Source organism: Clarias gariepinus, chromosome 21 (genome assembly GCF_024256425.1).
Source record: "Clarias gariepinus isolate MV-2021 ecotype Netherlands chromosome 21, CGAR_prim_01v2, whole genome shotgun sequence".
NCBI classification, from domain to species: Eukaryota; Metazoa; Chordata; class Actinopteri; order Siluriformes; family Clariidae; genus Clarias; species Clarias gariepinus.
The window spans coordinates 15,183,229-15,201,919 of record NC_071120.1 but is presented as its reverse complement, the minus strand read 5'-3'; the positions used below and the strand labels follow the sequence as shown (position 1 = coordinate 15,201,919).

At 38.2% G+C, this 18,691-nt stretch overlaps 2 protein-coding genes across 3 annotated transcripts in view; both read right to left on the bottom strand.

Annotated features, from left to right (window-relative positions):
* Window positions 1-274: 274 nt before the first annotated feature.
* On the bottom strand, window positions 275-9,800 carry ckmt2b (creatine kinase, mitochondrial 2b (sarcomeric)). The gene is made up of 10 exons (XM_053481292.1): window positions 9,697-9,800; window positions 6,044-6,221; window positions 5,169-5,367; window positions 4,875-4,970; window positions 4,543-4,764; window positions 1,938-2,023; window positions 1,383-1,506; window positions 1,166-1,300; window positions 838-963; window positions 275-524 (listed from the first exon to the last, which is right to left on the bottom strand). The coding sequence occupies exons 2-10, from the start codon at window positions 6,187-6,189 to the stop codon at window positions 408-410; spliced, it is 1,251 nt and encodes a 416-aa protein (XP_053337267.1). The 5' UTR covers window positions 6,190-6,221; window positions 9,697-9,800; the 3' UTR covers window positions 275-407.
* A 5,939-nt stretch (window positions 9,801-15,739) lies between these two features.
* Window positions 15,740-18,691, bottom strand: part of rasgrf2b (Ras protein-specific guanine nucleotide-releasing factor 2b) — a 67,253-nt gene continuing 64,301 nt past the window's right edge. For both annotated transcript variants that reach the window (XM_053481685.1, XM_053481686.1), the window contains 3 exons: window positions 17,810-17,927; window positions 17,655-17,723; window positions 15,740-17,376 (listed from right to left, as the gene is read on the bottom strand). In XM_053481685.1, the coding sequence (XP_053337660.1) occupies window positions 17,284-17,376; window positions 17,655-17,723; window positions 17,810-17,927 (280 nt within the window). In that variant the 3' untranslated portion in view covers window positions 15,740-17,283. The remainder of the gene's footprint in view (window positions 17,377-17,654; window positions 17,724-17,809; window positions 17,928-18,691) is intronic.

The window sequence follows — 18,691 nt, the reverse complement described above, 5'->3', positions numbered from 1 at the left end:
TTATGTAAGTACTGCAGGACAGAATTAGATTGCAGCTTTGATGTGTAGCAGAGAAAAAATACTCAAAAGAAAATAGTGTTAGGCATAACTCACTCCTGTAATATATTAACATGTGTTCTTTCTTCCTGTGCATTTTGTGCTATTGTGTCAAAAAATATATAGTAATGTCGCAGATATGTTTAACCTGTGGACTTGACCACTACACATTGAAAGCATTTTACCCATTGCATTACCGTTCGAAGGCTCGAGACAAAATCCACCAAACCCACAGAGCTGTTTTATTAGGAGGATTTATTGGAACGAGATTTCCAGTAAGACCTGCAGTAGTAGTGGAGATTGCAGAGGGCACGGCCTGTGGGTTTCTCATCAGCCTAGCTCCCAACTGGACATACTCAGATGGAAGATGCTCATTTCCTGAACTGAGCAATGGGTGCTGGGATTTTGATGTCCTGGCCTTTCTCCAGTCTCTTCTCACATTCAATCAGAAAGTTGACCCCATCGATCACACACTGAACAAGCTCGACCTGAAAAGAAGGAAAGCTTCAGGCATTAGATGAGCTCCTCTTATGTGCGTATCTGCCGTGAAAACACCACAGTGGTTATATGATGATTTTTCACACAAAGATTACATCTAATACTAAATTCCACAAGGAATCCTGAGGTACGAATCCAACCACATTATACCGTAATGGGTTTGTCTCTGTGTGTCCTCTGATTATCCCTCATCTCTCAGTATAATAGACTTAGTCTGTTTTCCAGTCGGAGGATTTACCATTCCAACTGATCAATCTTATTAAGGTGTTGGGTGAAGATTTCTTGTTAAGACAGGATATTTACCTCAGACTTGCCCAGACGGTCAAGGTTAGATATGTCAAAAACATCACCGACGGCAGCAGTGTCAACCCCGCCTGTGCCGCGCTTCTGAAGCCTGAGGTTTTCCAGAATCTTAGAGAAGCGTGAGTCCTGAGATGGAAAAGACATAAAGTGAATGACATTGTCAAAGAATCACAACTGACTGATTCTAATATTTATTTTAATAATGGTCAGGTTGAGATTATTTTCATTTTAAAATCAGATTATAATAATTAACAATCACATCCATCCAAACAATGCATTTCATTGAATTCCATTAGCAACCATTCATGCATGATTCATCTCACAGTACCTTGCTAAGAAGAGGGAGGCGCACATGGACTCCTGCTCTTAGTCCAGTGCCCAGGTTGGAGGGGCAAGTCAGGATGTAGCCCAAGTGCTCATTCCACATGAATTCCCAGCCTCTTTCCTGAATCAGCCTCTCAACCTACAAGGCAATAATCCGAAGCAAAATCGTATAACCTTCCAACTAAAAACTATGACCATGATTATTTTGTGCTCAAAGATACCTCTTTCAGTCCTCTGCAGAATCTCTCAAAGACTCTCTTCATGTTGCCACCCTTCTCCATGGAGATGACACGAGTATGGTCCTCTTCATTGATCCAGATTAAGAAAGTTTTTTCATGGTTGTGCCTGGGAGATAATGTATCTATCAGATTTAAAATTTCAAATAACCAAACCTTAGTATAAACTCCAAGCCTAGAGTTTCGTCTAGCAACAAAATGCATTTAAAGTGTTCATAAACTGTCTTATTAGGGTGCCATATATCAGATTTATATATTAGTCAAACATGTCTAAAGAATTATTACGTATTGAGTTTGATAAAGTATTATTACGTATCTGTCAGGACCACAACAGTGTAATTTTAAAGTCATGCTCAATATAATTTTCTCCATTTTCATTACTGATACTAATATCAGAGCTTTGAGTACTGAATGATACTCCAAAGATCAATCCAGAGTCAAGGTCAATACCAACCATGATACTGATAGTGAACCAGTACATTTCTAGAATATAACACACACTGGCATGCTGTCTGGTGGTGCAAGTCTCATGCACCATACCAGATTCCTCTGCCATCAGGCCAATCACGAGCCATCCCTGCACAAGTCAGCAAGGGTGAGACAGGCTTGTCAAACAGGAAGTGATCCTGGGATGAACAGACCGATTAGGAACAAAGGTGAGGAAGAGGTTGAACTAAAAAAAAAAAGGCAGGCTATAAGAAACTGCTAAACATTTCCCAATTGTAGCACAGCTACAGTTGATGAATTTCTTATAAAGGCATCTAAGTCATTAGTTCCAACTTCATGGTGTGTATTTACATGTTTTTTTTTTCTTCCTAATCTGATGTAATTTCTGACAAGGGTGTATGCATGGTGGATGTTTTATATTTAAATAAAACATAGTTTCCTGTAAGCGTTTAAAGGAGTCTCCAGTGTGACAGTCAGAGGTAAAACTATGAATTTGAGTTTCAGGACAGAGGACTTTTGGTAACACGGAACTGCATTTGTTTTGTTTAATTAATGTCGAAAGAGAGACAGTGAGGACATAAAGTTAGTTTTTAGCCTTTAATACTATGTGTTTTGTGTAAAAATCTGAAAGCATAATAAAATAATAAAATCATCTGATCATAGCAAGTCTTAGTATTAACAATATATAACATATTGTATAATTTTTTTTTATATTTGACCAAAATGAAGGACAAAAAAAAAAAAAGTGGGCTAAGTAACCTTTAGTGCTTTCACAGAATTTAAGAGAAGTTTAAGAGACGTTTAAGAGAAGTTGCAGCCAGGTGCTGCTAATCATCAGCTCTTGATTAATCGATCATCAGCAGGTGTGGAGACCTCTATAAAAGCAGAAGTTTTGGCAGTTCGCTGGTCTGGAGCATTAGCACAATGTCAAAAGGGAAAGACATAAGCAATTGTCTTAGATAAGCAATTTTTGCCGCAAATGTGGAAACGTAGTTCAATGTTTTACAGTGAGAAAGATTATTCACTAGTGGAAAGTATTTAAGACAGTTGGCAATCTCACCCAGGACTGGACGTCCCAGCACATTCACCCCCAAGGTCAGCCGTGCAATGCTCAAAGAAAAACAAGCACACACACACACACAAAAACAAGAGCTGCAAATGAGACCCTACAGGCCTTAATGTTAAATGTGAAAGCTTATGACAGCACAATTAGAAAAAGACAATTAGAACAAGTACGGGTTATTTGCAAGGGTTGCTAGGAGAAAGCCTCTTGATCTAAAAAAAAAAAAAACATGGATGCACAACTGGGGTTTGTAAAACTGCATCCAAATAAAGCACAATGCTTCTGGAACAGTGTATTATGAACAGATGAGACCATAATGGAGTTGTTTGGCCTTGATGCCCAACACCATGTTCGCTAAAACCAAACAGTATTTCAGCAGAGACACCTCCAGCACCTTGCAGGATCTGAGCACACTGAAGTTATAAAAATCAACCATGAACTCTCTGATTATCAGAGTATTCTAGAGACAAATGTAAGGCCTTCTGTCCTAAAACCTAAACTAAACCCATAGCCAAAATTGGGTCATGGGAAAACAACATGACAATAATCCAAAGCACATCAAAAATTCAACATGGCTGAAAAAGAAAGAACAAATCAAGGATATACTGTATATTTTAAAATGGTCTAGTCAAAGTCCAGACCTCAACTCAATTGAAATGCTGTGGTGGGACCTTAATAGAGCTGTGCATTAGTGAAAAAACCTCAATTAAATGAAGCCATCGAAAAAGAAAAATGGGCCATAATTTCTCCACAATGATGTGAAAGACTGATAAAGACATACAGGAAACAATTACTTTAAGTTATTGCTGCTAAAGGTGGATCTACAAGCTCGTGTTTTTTTTTTTTTACATTTTGGATGCATTTTTGTAAAATAAAAAAAGGCCAAAGTTTTTTACCTAATACTGAGACCCGCTATGATCAGATGATGTTTATTTTGTTTTTACACAAAAACTCAGAGGAGGTAACTCTGCAACTGTAAATAAAGAATAAATATGACACATCATTCCTTAATAAATTAAAACGTAATCATTGGCAAATTGCTGTTGGATAAAAGGAATAATGCATTTTGGGATAAACTGTTACACAAATGTATTCAACTTCAGGGTGGTAACAGGAACTCCTCATCTTCTCAGGTCACATCTCCCCACTCTTTGACTGATTTAATTCCATAAAACATATCATCATGTTTTTCCTTAATTAATATTTCATATCCAGCTGCTCTCTGATCTCTCATCATAACCTTGTAATTCTTTAGCAAATGTTCTACGGACTACAATAACCACTAAGCACTATTCCTACACCTTACCAAATGCCTCGAGCGTCAGGCCAGTCTCTGGCCATACCAGCTGCAGTGAGGAGAGGAGACACTGGCTTATCAAAAAGAAAGTGCCCCTGAGATGAACCAGCATGTGACAAGAGCAGTAATGTTTGTGTTAGGGAGTAGGCAAAACTTCATCAAAGACATTAATATTTAAAAGAAAAAATGGCTTTGGGTTCATCGTTTCAATTAACTTGCTGGTTGTATTAATATAAACAGACATGTTCAGAAAGCTTTTCTTATTATTATTATGTCGTTGAAGTATGTGGAAGGATGTCTGTATATACTACATCCAACGGCTCTTGTAACAAGCTTACGTCGATAAGTTGTTGCTGGTCCTTTTCAGACATCTCAGTCAGACTGTAGTATTTGCCTGCAAGATCTCCTTTTAGTCCAGCCAAAGCTTGGACAGCCACTCGCTCCACCTCACGTCTCTCAGAGCGTGTGCACGCCGGGGGCAGACTGAGGCCACGGATACTGCGGCCAGTACGCACACGGGATGACAGCACATATTTATCATCAAATTTCCCAGAGGTGATCTGCACCAGACAATGACATTGTGTATCAAAGTCAGAATTCAGTTTGGAACATTGTTGAATAGAAGTAATGTTCCTTTTAGCCTATAAACTGAGAGAAGAGTATCTTCTACCTTTGAACAATCAAGATCCGTTGGGTGCTTCATGGTCTTGGGGTCATAGCCATTGTGCCTATCCTTGATAACCGGGTTAAAAATATCAGCAAATACCTAAGGGGGGACACCATCTATTAACATAGGTCAAAAATAGGCTTACAACAAGCAGCTAAGCTTATACTGTATACTGTAAGTTTATGTAATTATAATAATACAGTAATTATAATATTGTATATTTTTTAAAATCTTGTTTCCCCAAAAAACTAGCATCAAAACCTAATACACCAAACGTGCAGTTCACAGATAACACACCTCATAGCTCTCCTCGTCACCTGCCACCATGCCTACAGTTTTGATAAAGGGATGCCCAGGATTGTCCACCCCAGTCTGAATGCACTGGTCCAGCGTCCAATTGCTGGGAGTGACCTTGTCCCTCAGTCGTGCATAGATGGCAGGAGTCAGTGCAGATGCCATGCAGTTGTTGTGCTTGCGCAGATCTGGGTAATCAGCGCTATGTAATATAGTGCAAAATTTAACAGTGAAATTCATAACTTTAATTCATGCTTATGACAGGGATCTTAAAGCAACCGGCTGTATACAAAACAATATTTTTTCCTTTTTTTTCCCCCACATAATATTTAAATTACATAGCAGTAGTCTAAATAGAACACCCAAACCAAAAACAAACAGTTTGTATCTGTTTCTTTCTAGTAGCCTACAGCATGTGTGTGGAGCAGTACAGCACATGTAGGTTCAGGCCTTATGAACTAAGATCATATTTCCCTGCGTGGAACGTTTGGCAGGAACAGTGGAGCATAGTGTGACTGTCCTGACCTATAACTTCCATAACTGCATCATAATCCAAGTGTTTCAAAGTTCACCATGCATATATAGGCTGAACATTTCACACAGTGGTCTTAGGAAGCCTTAATGAAATTGTATGAAATAATTAGATGTCAATTGCATTCATCAATAAAACTACTTTAACTATTTTAATCTAGCCCCTTTAATCTTACTTTAAGCTTTGTGAGATGTGGTTTGGAGTAGCTGAAATATCATACGCCAAGGGTTATCGTGTAAATTTCTAGCATCTTAGTGATTTAGTTTGATTTTTCATCCCCCTTAATTAAAAAAAAAAAAAGTTTATATTTATATATAAATAAAGATGCAAGGTATAAACTGTTTACCTGGGTGGATAAAGCTTTGTCCTCTCAGCAGCAGAGACACCAAATTCATTCATCAGATAGACGGATGCCAGGGTGCCAGCACCCACGCTAGCCATGAGCATAGCCTTGGTACGGCCGGACAGCATTCGAGTGAAGGTGCTGGCCATCTTTACTGCCCAGATGTCTGGTAAATTCTAACCTGGGGGAATGTTAAGAAATATATGCCTTGTACTAGAGCCATCTTTTAAAATCTTTAGCATTCTTATGGACCTTTCCTTTTAAACAAAATCAATCATCAAATAATGAAGGTGTTTAAGCTACCTAAAGCTTCTGTTTAATTTCCTTAATACAGGAACAGTCTTAACTTAGCCTTCCTTAGTCTTAGCCTTCCAAACAGAGGGACAAACTGAGAAAGCCTTTAGGATGCTACAGTAGATTTAACCTTTTTTGTGGAGTGTAGCTAGATAATTGGAATGGCAACTGTAATATACACTGTCTGCCAATGATTCCAAGCCATATTGTCTTTTTTTTAAAGCTGTGCAAGAGATTTTTGGAGAGGAAGGTGATAGTGCTGTCTGTAATGAAATGGGCAGCCAAGTCAGCCAACCTTAACCCAGCGGAGCTGCTCTGGGAGTAATTGGATCGAAATGTTTAAGAGAGGTGTCCAACCAGATCCGCAAACCTGTGGAAAGGTCAGCACGAGATGTAGCAGAGGATCGTTGTGAAGCACCTGATTGCTGAGGGTTGCTTTTTAAATGAAATGTACAGCTTAAACCAGAGGTTTTCAAAGTGAACTATGGAGCAAGGGCAGATGGGATAACTTTTTGTTGGTCATTTGTTTGATGGAAATCACAATCCATCATTATGTACATCAAGTTATTACATTTCCTAATGAGATTGCTAATCTGTTTGACTGATCAGTTTAAGTGAATGTTCTCAAATGCAAATCACTCAACAGAATAGAGTCCATATTAATCTTATCTTGGTAACATTAAGGAATGAAAAGCTTTATGCTGCAATAAAAAGCCAGAACAATATTTTATATGTTTGAATAATGAACATGTTATTTTAAATAAATAGATTATGTGCATAAAATAACTTGTGAAATTTAAAGGGGTTCTTGACTACACAAAATTTGAGAAGCCTTGGTTTGATATATTTTTTTCATACAGTAAACCTAGTTAGGATTTTTGCAAATTGATAAAGAAAAACCTTACATAAAATGGCATTTTACAAAGCTAGGTAGTGTATCAACTGCCATATCCACCAGTCATAGTAACAACTAACATATGAATAAAATAAACTCTATTGTTATGACACCTGTGAAAGGCTGGGGATTATTGGACAGAAGTTGATGCATCGGAAGCAAGAAAAAAATTGGCTTCAAATGCCAAATTGTGATGACTGGGTCAGAGCATCATCAAAACAATAGGTCTAGTGGGATGTTCCATGTTTGCAGTAGTTAGTCTCTACCAAAAGTGGTCTAAAGAATAATAACCAGTAAGCTGATAACAAGGTTCACTGATGCATGTAGGTTGCATGAAATGGATGAATGGAAGGTTCTACTGGGAAACCGTCAGCCCTGGCATTCATGTGATTGTTACTCTGACATGTACTACCTACCTCAGCATTGTTGCACACCAAGTACACACCTTCATAGCGATAGTATTCCTTAAGGATTCCTGAAAATTATCCTGACACACTGCCATTGGTCAAGTCAAGTACTAAGGAACATGTTAAAGGAATATGGCAAAGAGGTTAAGGTGTTAACTCCAAATAATCCGGTCTCAATCCAATCAAGCATCTGTGAGATGTTGCAAATTGCAACTTAAGGACTTAAAAGAACCTTTTGCTAATGTCTTGGTGCCAAATCTAATAGCACACCTTTAGAGGTCTTGTGAAGTCCATTCCTTAAAGGATCAGAGCTGTTTTGGTGGCACAAGGGGAACCTACATCTTTCCTACGTCTTTCTTTTTTTACTTACTCATTCACTCTCACTCACTCAGGGTCTTTACCGCTTTATCCTGTATTCAGGGTTGCAAGGGGCCTGGAGCCTATGACAGAAGGCTTATAGCACAAGGTGGGGTACACCCTGGACAGGTGCCAATCTATCACAGGGCGCACACATACACAGACACTCATTCACACACTATGGGCAATTTGTGAAAGGCAATTAGTCTAATCTACATGTCTTTGGACTGTGGGAGGAAACCGGAGTACCCAGAGGAAACAGGCCAAGCCATTTTTTTATTTAAACAATGGCATTTTTTCTATGTTATTTTTGGGGCATCAACTACTCCTGTATCATAACTTACTTTTAACTTCATGTCATCATAATGTACAGTTTTGTTCAAAAGTCACTTTTCATTTTAAAATAAATTCAATCATATGATGTAGATGAAATTAAATAAATGGGAACAAATGTTTTGCTGTAACATGCTGCAAAGTGCCTTAAAAATTTTTGGTTGTTTATGTAACAACCTCAGCAGCAACCTTGTTTCCCCTCCCATCTGTTTCAATCATCTGCATCTGTTTCTCTTTGGTTTATGTTTAGCATTAGATTTTTTTAAATATAATTATATTATACTAAATTATATTATACATAATTCACTGTGTGGCCTAATGAACATAAAACATTCCTCTGAAACTGGTCAGGTATAGGGACTGGACTGAAAGTAAAAGCCAAAAACTATTTCACAAGACTACCTTAAAAATACAAGTAAGTCTGGCTCTTTGGAGGCAAAATATAAAGAGATGAGGGGTGCCTTAAAACATTTGCACAGTACTGTATGCTGTTGCAAATTCTCCAGGGCCATAAATATCCTAGGCCTGGGTGTCTTGTACCATTTAGCTTGCATAAGACATTCACACAGCCTTGATTTGTCATTAAAGTCAAGGTATACTTACATTTAACTACAAAAGTTTAGAATAAAAAATTTTAAAGTGAGGATATCCCGTCATGTCTATGTATTATTACATTATTTATTATATCTGCTGCAGGAAATATAGGTAACAATCCTGGTTAAATACAAGTAGTGTCCTATATTTGAGCTGAGCAGGGAAGGCGGTATTATAGCAACAGGTGTAGAATTAGAATTACTGCCAAGTCCCTGCTGGCTTTAATTCAACTGACCACATGATCTACAGTGACATTCCAGATCGGTCAGAGGGACTTACAAACAGACACGAGAGGGAGAGAGAGGCTTTGGTGTGAGCATGAGCTGTAATGTTACCCAAAAGCATTACGACGTTTACGGCTGAATCAGAACAAGAAATCAGCTCTGAGAAAAATGTGATACTTTGTGGGTAAAAAATCAGGAGCATCATAAATTCTAAAAGAGAATGTGTTCTACTTTAAACATTTTAAGCAGAGTAAAAACCCATAAAAATTCAAATAATATATAAATAAAATCATTAAAAGACTTTATTTCCTTAATAATGTAAGGTTTGTTTGACATCAGTTAGGAATCAGTAGATTTAATCTTTGAATTAATGTAAATGCATAATAATATTAAAATAAGAACCATGAACATATGTGTATTCTCCTTAACCTACCAATCCCAGTAACAGTTTAAGTCATACTAAATTTCACCAAAAAAAAAAGAAAAAGTGAAATAAATTCACTATCCATTCGCCTGCTATGAAAGTTGTTTGATTTTTCTCTTTTTACTCACCTTTAGATAGGAGGTGAAAGGTCCCACACACACACACACACACACACAGTCCAGTAGGTAGCTCCAGCAGGCAGCTAGTGAGCTTACACTGGGCCACTCTGGCAATAAGAGCTCATCCCAGCAGCCAATCCTATTTCTACTGACAGCATGTGAGGGCCTACGGACCTCCCTACTGTCAGGACACTCTGCCCTTGAGCTTTCTGCTTCTCAGCTCGGTCACAACCTCATGGTTTTTCACACATACTGGAAATACACGTAGTCACGTACACACACAGGGAGCTCTTCACAAGGTTATTTTCCAGCCTCTGAAAATCTTCCCTGTCTGTCTCTCTCTCATATATCATGCTGCTGCTTCCAGTACAGTCTGATATATTGAGATATTCTTCAACAGGTCTCCATAACCAAAAGGTCTAAAGGTCTTGAGGAACAATAATATCGACAGCTAGATCAAACAGTTCAATTCATCTTTAAATGAACATTATTTCATTTAAGAAAAAGAAAAAGCTCTCACTATGTGATCAGGTTTAATGTTTAAATATAGCCATGGACTCATTTGGAGAAAGAGTACATATAAGGTACAGCATGGTTTACAAATCTGCATTAAGTTCAGGGCTTCTTCTTTTTTGGAACTTTTTATCATCATTGTTCCTTTTGCTCAAATATAAAATTTTTCTAACTACTTAACATATTCCAGTTATTTCACACTGCTTACTACATAACTCCATCACATTACTGTGCTACACATAATAGGTTTTAGGATGAAAAAACTAATAATAAGTTGGGACTACTCACACTCTTACTGATGATATAGCTGAGGAAATGTAAGGCCCACACGGAACACTATTGATGATAGTACAACCTTCTGGCATGCATCGCACTTTACAGCCACCTGATTAATAAAGGGAGGTACGTTCTTGGCCTCGCTTTCTTTGTTGACCTTTGCATCATATTGCACATATTAAGTTTTCAATTCTTGACTCTTGGTGGTACTAGCACCTCCTAAAAACATGCTAGTAGATAGATCGGCTATGCCTAATTAAATCCTGCTGTGAATGAGTGTGTGAGTGTGTGTCTGTGCATGGTGCCCTGAGATGGACTGGCATCCCATTCTGGGTGTATTCCCACCTCAAGACCTGTTTTGCAGAGACAGGCTTTGGATCAACCGCATCGTTGACCAGGATAAAGCAGTTGCAGAAGATGAATAAATGATTGATCCTTGGCAGTCATCTTGCTGATTTCCGTCCAAATCGTTTTTACTCTGGAATCCAATTTTAGTTCCCAGAGAGGACATCAAGAATGATTTGTAGCATGAATTTTATAGTCTACTACCTCAAGCAATTAGCACAGTACACAAATGTGTTATTTTCACTCTTAATGCTGGTTGGAATTGCCGTGTTCATGTTTGTTAGTTTGCCAGTATGTTACCTGATTGGTAACATAGAAACTTGGGAACATACTGTAGGTTCTACATAATAAATGTGTAAAAGCTTCTAGCTCCAGAAAACCTCCAAATTCCTTTCGCCTTCAGTACAAAACAAAGACATGAACAAAATGAGTTGGAGAAAGAGAAAATTAGTGAGACTGGGTGAGAGAGAAAAAGGTCAACCTGTCAGTGAATTATGGCCTACATTAAAACTAGCATAGCCGGCAGAGGGTTGATAGCGGTCATTGGGATCATATCAGAGCACAAAAAGATAAAAAAAAAAAAAAAGGAAAGCTGAAAAAAATGTTTCAGAGTGTCCAGGACATGCCACGTCACTGACACAGGATAAGAACACAATGTCCTAACAGCGCTAACCTCTCCACTAACATACTGCAATCTCAGGGGTCTGTTAGAGACAATCGCAAATAACTGGCCATATTGTCTGGCCATATTTTAAGCTATACAAGTTACATGTAGCTGCTACCTGTGTACACCCAGACAGTATTTCTTATCACACTGTCACTGTTCAGGAAATTTAACTGACATGCTTTAATGGTGACTGAATTTTGAATGAAGCTTGAAGTTGTTGACATGTTTACTGTACTTCTTGTTTTTTCTTTCCCATAAAATTTTAATATTACGGATATTACGGCATTAAGGATCTTCTAATGATTCACTCATAGAATAATTATATTTTTACTTAATAACTGTTTCTAATCAATAATTTAATTAATATGCCTGTACTTCTATTGTGACCACCCTTATCAGGTCAATTCAAAATCAGGTTTAATTGAAAATAAAAATGGCAAGCCATCTTCTTCTTTGTCTTTCGGCTGTTCCCTTTCAGGGGTTGCCACAGCGAATCATCTGCCTCCATCTAACCCTATCCTCTGCATTCTCTTCTCTCACACCAACTAACTTCATGTCCTCACTGCATCCATAAATCTCCTTTTTGGTCTTCCCCTAGACCTCCTGCCTGGCAGTTCCAACCTCAGCATCCTTCTACCGATATATTCACAATCTCTCCTCTGAACATGTCCAAACCACCTCAATCTGGCCTCTCTGACTTCATCTCCAAAACATCTAACGTGGGTTGTCCCTCTGATGAACTCATTCTTGATCCTATCCATCATTGTCACTTCCGAGGAGAACCTCAACATCTTCAGCTCTGCTACCTCCAACTCTGCCTCCTGTCTTTTCTTCAGCGCCACTGTCTCTAAGCCGTAGAGCATCGCTGGTCTCACCGCTGTACTGTACACCTTTCCTTTTATTCTTGCTGATACTCTTTTATCGCACAACACACCTGAAACGTTTCTCCACCCATTCCAACCTGCCTGTTCCCGTCTCTTCACCTCCTTTCCACACTCTCCGTTGCTCTGGACCGTTGACCCCAAGTACTTAAAGTCCTGCACCTTCTTTACCTCTGCTCCCTGTATCCTCACCGTTCCTCTTGGGTTCCTCACATTTTACACACATGTATTCCGTCTTACAGCAGCTAACCTTCATTCCTCTGCTTTTCAGAGCATACCTCCACCTCTCCAAATTTTCTTCCACCTGTTCCCTGCTCTCGCTACAAAGCACAATGTCATCTGCAAACATCATAGTCCATGGAGACTCCTGTCTAACCTCATCTGTCATCCTGTCCAACACCAGAGCAAAAAGAAAAAAGGGGCTTAGAGCCGATCCTTGATGCAGATCCATCTCCACCTTGAACTCTTCTGTCACACCTACAGCACATCTCACCACTGTCTTACAGCTCTCATACATGTCCTGCACCACTCTAACATACTTCTCTGCCACTCCAGACTTCCTCATACAACACCACAGCTCCTGTCTCCTATCTATCTTTTCCTATCCACGGTAAAAAATTTAAACCCTGATCCTAAGCTTCTAGCCTTGCCACCTTTCCACCTGGTCTCCTGGATGCACAGTATATCCACCTTCCTTCTCTGCATCATATCAACCAACTCTTTTGCCTTCCCTGTCATAGTCCCAACATACAAAGTTCCTACTATCACTCCTAAACTCTTGCCTTTCCTTTTCTCTCTCTGCTTTCGAACATGCCTTCCTCCTCTCCTTTTTCGACCAACAGTAGCCCAATTTCCACCGCCACCCTGTAGGTCAACAGCACCAGTGGCGGTCGTTGTTAACACGGGCCGCGACCGATCCGGTCTGGAAATAATATTTGTGATTCGCATCATTGATTTGGCAAATGTTTTTACGTCCAGGGTCAAAGGTTTGATTCCCGCCTTGTGTGTGTGGAGTTTGCATGTTCTCCCCAATGCTTGATGTTTTTTTTTTGTGATTTCCATTTTGCTCCCACAGTCCAAAGACCTGTAGATTAGGCTAATTGATGTTCCTATATTGCCAGTAATGTGTGAATGAGCATGTGAGTACAGTATATATGTGTGTGCCCTGTGATGGACTGACCCCCCTCTCCTGGGATAGGCTCCAGGCCCCTTGTGACCCTGTACAGGATAGTGCGGTATAGACGAGTGAGTAAGTGAGTGACCTCATAAACTTTAGAAAATTGGGATAATGACTTCTGCTTGTTGTTTTTTTAGCTGTTGTCAATTAGGTTTTATTTGATTTATTTTGATACATTACCTTTACAATTTATAAACCTTTAAACCTATAAATGTTTAAAGTGGTGAATTTGGGTCAGGATAGTTTATATTAAAAGGAACATTATGATTTATGGCAATCTTCAAATTGCAATGTGAATGAAAGACTATCTCACCTTAACCTGGAGCATGTTAATTATTTAGTCATGCACCTTCGCACACACCCTGCTTTAAACTGGGTATCATTATGTTTGCCCATTTTTATATATGTGTAGTACAGTACAGTATAGTACAGTATAGTATAGTAAAGCACAGTACAGTATAGTATAGTATAGTATAGTATAGTATAGTATAGTACAGTATAGGTTGCATGAATGAAAGTGTTATTTCAGCATACAGCTGTGTTGGACTGAACCGCTAGGTGGCAGTAGCTACCTATAGTCAAGGACAACGACAAGACAGGACTTCCAAGCATGAAGTTTTATTTCAAATGAAAGCCTGAAGCTGGAGTGCTGAAGCTATACATACATGTCCAGCTTAGACATGCACCAACATGCAGCACACAACTATGCAATGCCAAAATGCACATTACAGACATTTGTTGGAATGGGGGAAAAAAGCAAAAAGCAAGATAAATAACTGAAATCTAATCAGATATGCTACATTTCTTTTGTCTGGTTTTTCAAAGTAGAACAACACACAATAAGTGCTTGAAAAATAATTGCAAATCAAGTATTACATAATATGTAGAATAAAAACCACCATGACATTATCCCATGTGCAACATAGTATATACAGAAAAGGTCAAATAAATAGGTCAAGAAATAAATATTACTATAACCCACTCAGTTAAGCAACGCTACATTGCTGAATGTGCAACCCATACACTACTATAACCTGCCTTGTTTGTCTGTAATGTATACACCCACACGCTCAATCAAGAGAAATCAATCTGAATAAAATTGCGTCAGACAAAAATAATATTGTCTTTGTATAGCACAGTGGTAGATAATATATTTATGGCCAGATTGACAGCTCTCTGCCAGCATATGCATATGAAATTTCCAGCTTTCATGAGCATAAAGGGTGAAAAAAGTGCAGTCCACTGGAAAGTCATCTACTGAACTTCTGAGGTTTGAAGAAAGACTATACACCTGTGAAACATCAACACAGAACATATTTCATGTAGTTTTTAAGCATGCAAACAAGATCTGTTGCATGCAGAACAATTAAAAGACTGACACAACCATTTTTAGTGTAATGTAGTGAAAGAAATCAAGCAGCTGCCCCAAAACTGGTGGCGTTAACAAAACCGGTCTGGGTTCATTCTGTATTTAGAACTGTAATATTTTCAGACTCAGCTATCCTTAGGTTTGCATTTATTATGTACTCAGCCCTAATTATAACAGAGTGCAAAATGTCCTATGCATTATTCCTGTGCTTAATAAAATGCTACAATCTCGCCCCTCCCAAAGATATTTTAAAAAAGTATTCACTGAATATCATCCTAAGTTCACCAACCATAAAGATGATTTTTGTATTTGTACAATTACTGAGTATAACCGTCTTTTTCTCAGCCCCCTCAATTCTGCTGGCAAGATATTATTATTATTATTATTATTATTATTATTATTATTATCATGATTATTAATATTATAATTTTTTAGTAGTAGTAGTAGTAGATACTAACACTACTACTCCTGAACTATAAATGAATTGCCCACTGGCCAAATAATATCATCTCAGCTATAGTCTTATAGTTGGGTGCACAGGATAGAGGAGGTTTTACAATTGTTTGGGGGTTGGGGGGAACTGTGTAGACTAACAGATTATATTGACTATAATCGACTGGCTCATAGCATATTAAATGCCTATTAGGATTTTTTTGAGCCTTTTAATTTACTCTATGATATGAATAGTCTTTAAAGCTAAATTCTAAAATCATAATCTGACATCAGTTAGCAATGCTTGATATCCATTTGCTATAGTGACTAAAAAGTACTCTCATTTAATACCTGTTTTGAAAACATCAACATTTATGACCTATGTCAAAAAGGCACCTTATACATACTCAATAATAATAATTATTATATATTATTTATATTATAGAAACATTTTATATATACACACACAAGGCTGAGTCAAAAGTTATCTGCACTGGTTATATTAGAACATGTGTTAGTTATACTGTTGGCTCCCAAATCACTGCTGTGCAGGCGTGAATGTATTATATCAGTTTATTTGTAATTGCAGTGCAAGCAAAAATTGATTTGCACTTATGATTTGCATAAAAAAAAGAGCATAATGTTTTGTGGTCTGAGGGTGTAAAACTAAATTTGGACTAATACTCTAAGGAAGGTGAAAGTTTCTTAAAGAGAATCATTCCTGGTGACAAGACATGGATTTATCACTACGAGCCTGAGAGCAAATGGGAGAGTACGGAATGGAAACATCCTCAATCACCGACTGAGAAAAAAGTTCAAAAGTCAACCATCAGCTTCTCAAGGGATCCTCAAGGGCCAGTACTGGAACATTATTAGGAAAAAAGGTTCAACAATCAACAGTGCTTGTTACAGAGAGAGATGCTTAGAGCATTGAAGAGCTGAAGCCTAAACTTTGAATGAAACGCTGATGACTAATATCCAAGGGTGTGATCTTGCTTGACGATGCACGTCTGAACCCCTCTGCCTATGCTATCAACACTCTGTAAAAACTTTGTTTTGAGGTGTTAAAGAATCCTCCTAATAACCCTGATCCATCAGACTTTCACTTGTTTGGGAATACGAATTGCAAAGCAAGGAGATTATGTATGTATGTATGTGCAGATCATTTTTAACTCACATGTGTGTTTATATACAGTACATATTATAATATATATCTATAGACACACTGTGTTTTATATATAAAATATATTGTTATGCGCATGATTTGTAAATCATTTATTTTGTAAAACATTCTACTTATGTATCTTTACAGCATATTGTTTAAGAGGATCCAAAACAAAGCATATATAATTTTTTGAAGCACCATCTCTATAGACTGTGATCTGTGACCTGCTGAAACCTGTAAAGAGCTACTGTACATTTTCACTTTCTTCCCCTGACAAACCCAGACATTAAACTCTCCTGTGGCAAAATAGATATAAATGTACTGGGATGGGGAAAATGACGAACAAATGAAGTACCAAGCAGATCCTCATTTGCTCTGCGGCTCAGAGACATCAGACTTGGAGAGACGAGGGCGAAAGACGGACAAAGTTACCAGCATGAGCTATGAGAGAACAGTACTGGAACCACTCTCTACCGCGATAGAGTTCTGCTGCTGTACATGCTACATTTCCATTTCTTCGCTGTTCTCTTTACCACATGGTCACTGCTTTCACCTGAACCCTCTCGGTCTTTGATTTCCAACTTAGTAGCAGTGGAATTAGCTCATGCCTTATTTATCTTCAGCGAACTTCAAACTATGACTTTCTGCTCTTTATTCACTCCTGATTCTCCACACTGGGAACGCTTGACCATAGCAAGCATCATGGCATCAGTAAAGCCTGCGAACGTGAAGCATGTTTGATAGTCGGAGGTCTCATGTCAAGTCTGCGGTTCAAGCAGGAAGCCTGGGTTCTATCTTTAGAGACAAGTCGTACAGTGTGTCTTCATCCATAATCAAGGCTTTATCCAGCAGGTACTGTGTGACCTGATGAGAAAAAGAACCTTAAATAAAACTGGCCTGAACAACAATATTAAGCATGAGATTTTTAAAAACCGCTATGATACATGAATATCAGAAATATTGAGTGTATTTGTGGCAGAATTCTAAACATTTATTCCATACTTATTGCTGAATTAAAAAAGTCAAGCCAAATTCCAGTGTTCTGTATTTGAGCATTCGGTCAAGCCTCAAATCAAATCCGTGAAACCTGTTCCTTATCGCGCATGAAAACAGATCAAATATCTACTCATGACTTGACTTACCTTCGGCTGGTGCTCGATTCTGTAAGGTGTTTGCTGGAATTGTCGGATCTCACGGATAATATGAGATATCTGTTGGTAAATCGTACAAATATTTATGGAACCACAAACAACCCTGAAGCCAGTGTATTAACACGAAAAGTCTGGTTTTAGTTTACCATTCTCATCTTTGAGAAGTTAACCAGACCCTCTTCAGTAAAGTTCGGAGTTCCTTCTTCAATAAACGCCAGGTCTGTAAGGTACATGCCCAGGTACGGGACGCATGGTGGATTACCGCTGTGGGTCGACATAACAGATAGCAAAATGAGTAGCAAAAACATGTAAGGAATCAAACACAATGAGGCATGCTGGTTATAGAAAAGAATCAACAACCTGGTAGTCTGATGACGGAGGGATCACCATAAAGTGCATTACTTTTCAAGTGTTGTATTTCCCTTATGCTTTTGCAATTTTATAGTGATTACGCTACCAGTCAAAAGTATGGACACGCCTTCTAATCCCATGGACCCTCTGATTTTTATTTTTTTCTACATTGTAAAATAATGCTGAAAGAATCCAAAATATGCAATAATCTTATTTGAACAGTTGAGATTGAGATGTGTCTGCTACTTATGCTCTATAAAGTCTTCATAACTAGCTCTACCCTAAGGTGCTGCTTGTTAATTGGTGACTTCTGAGGCTTGTGACTCTGAATTAACTTCTCTGCAGCAGAGGTACGTTTTGGTCTTGCTTAACTAGAAAGATCTTCTGGAATTGCTGCAAGCCAGTTTCATCATGGTGCTTGATGGGTTTCGCTAATGGACTTGACAATACTGTTCTTGCAAGAACTATTCCAGAACAGCTGACCTTCACGTCTTAAAATAACAACAGACTGCTGTCGCTACTTAATTACCCAATGGCATATGTGTTATTAGTTTTGAAAAAATCCGGTAGTGTTATAAAATGTGGAAAATAAATCCAAACTGTTGACTGGTACTGTACATTTATTAGTAAAAAAAAATTTGTCACATTTTTAATATACAGTATTTTATGTTGCGTAA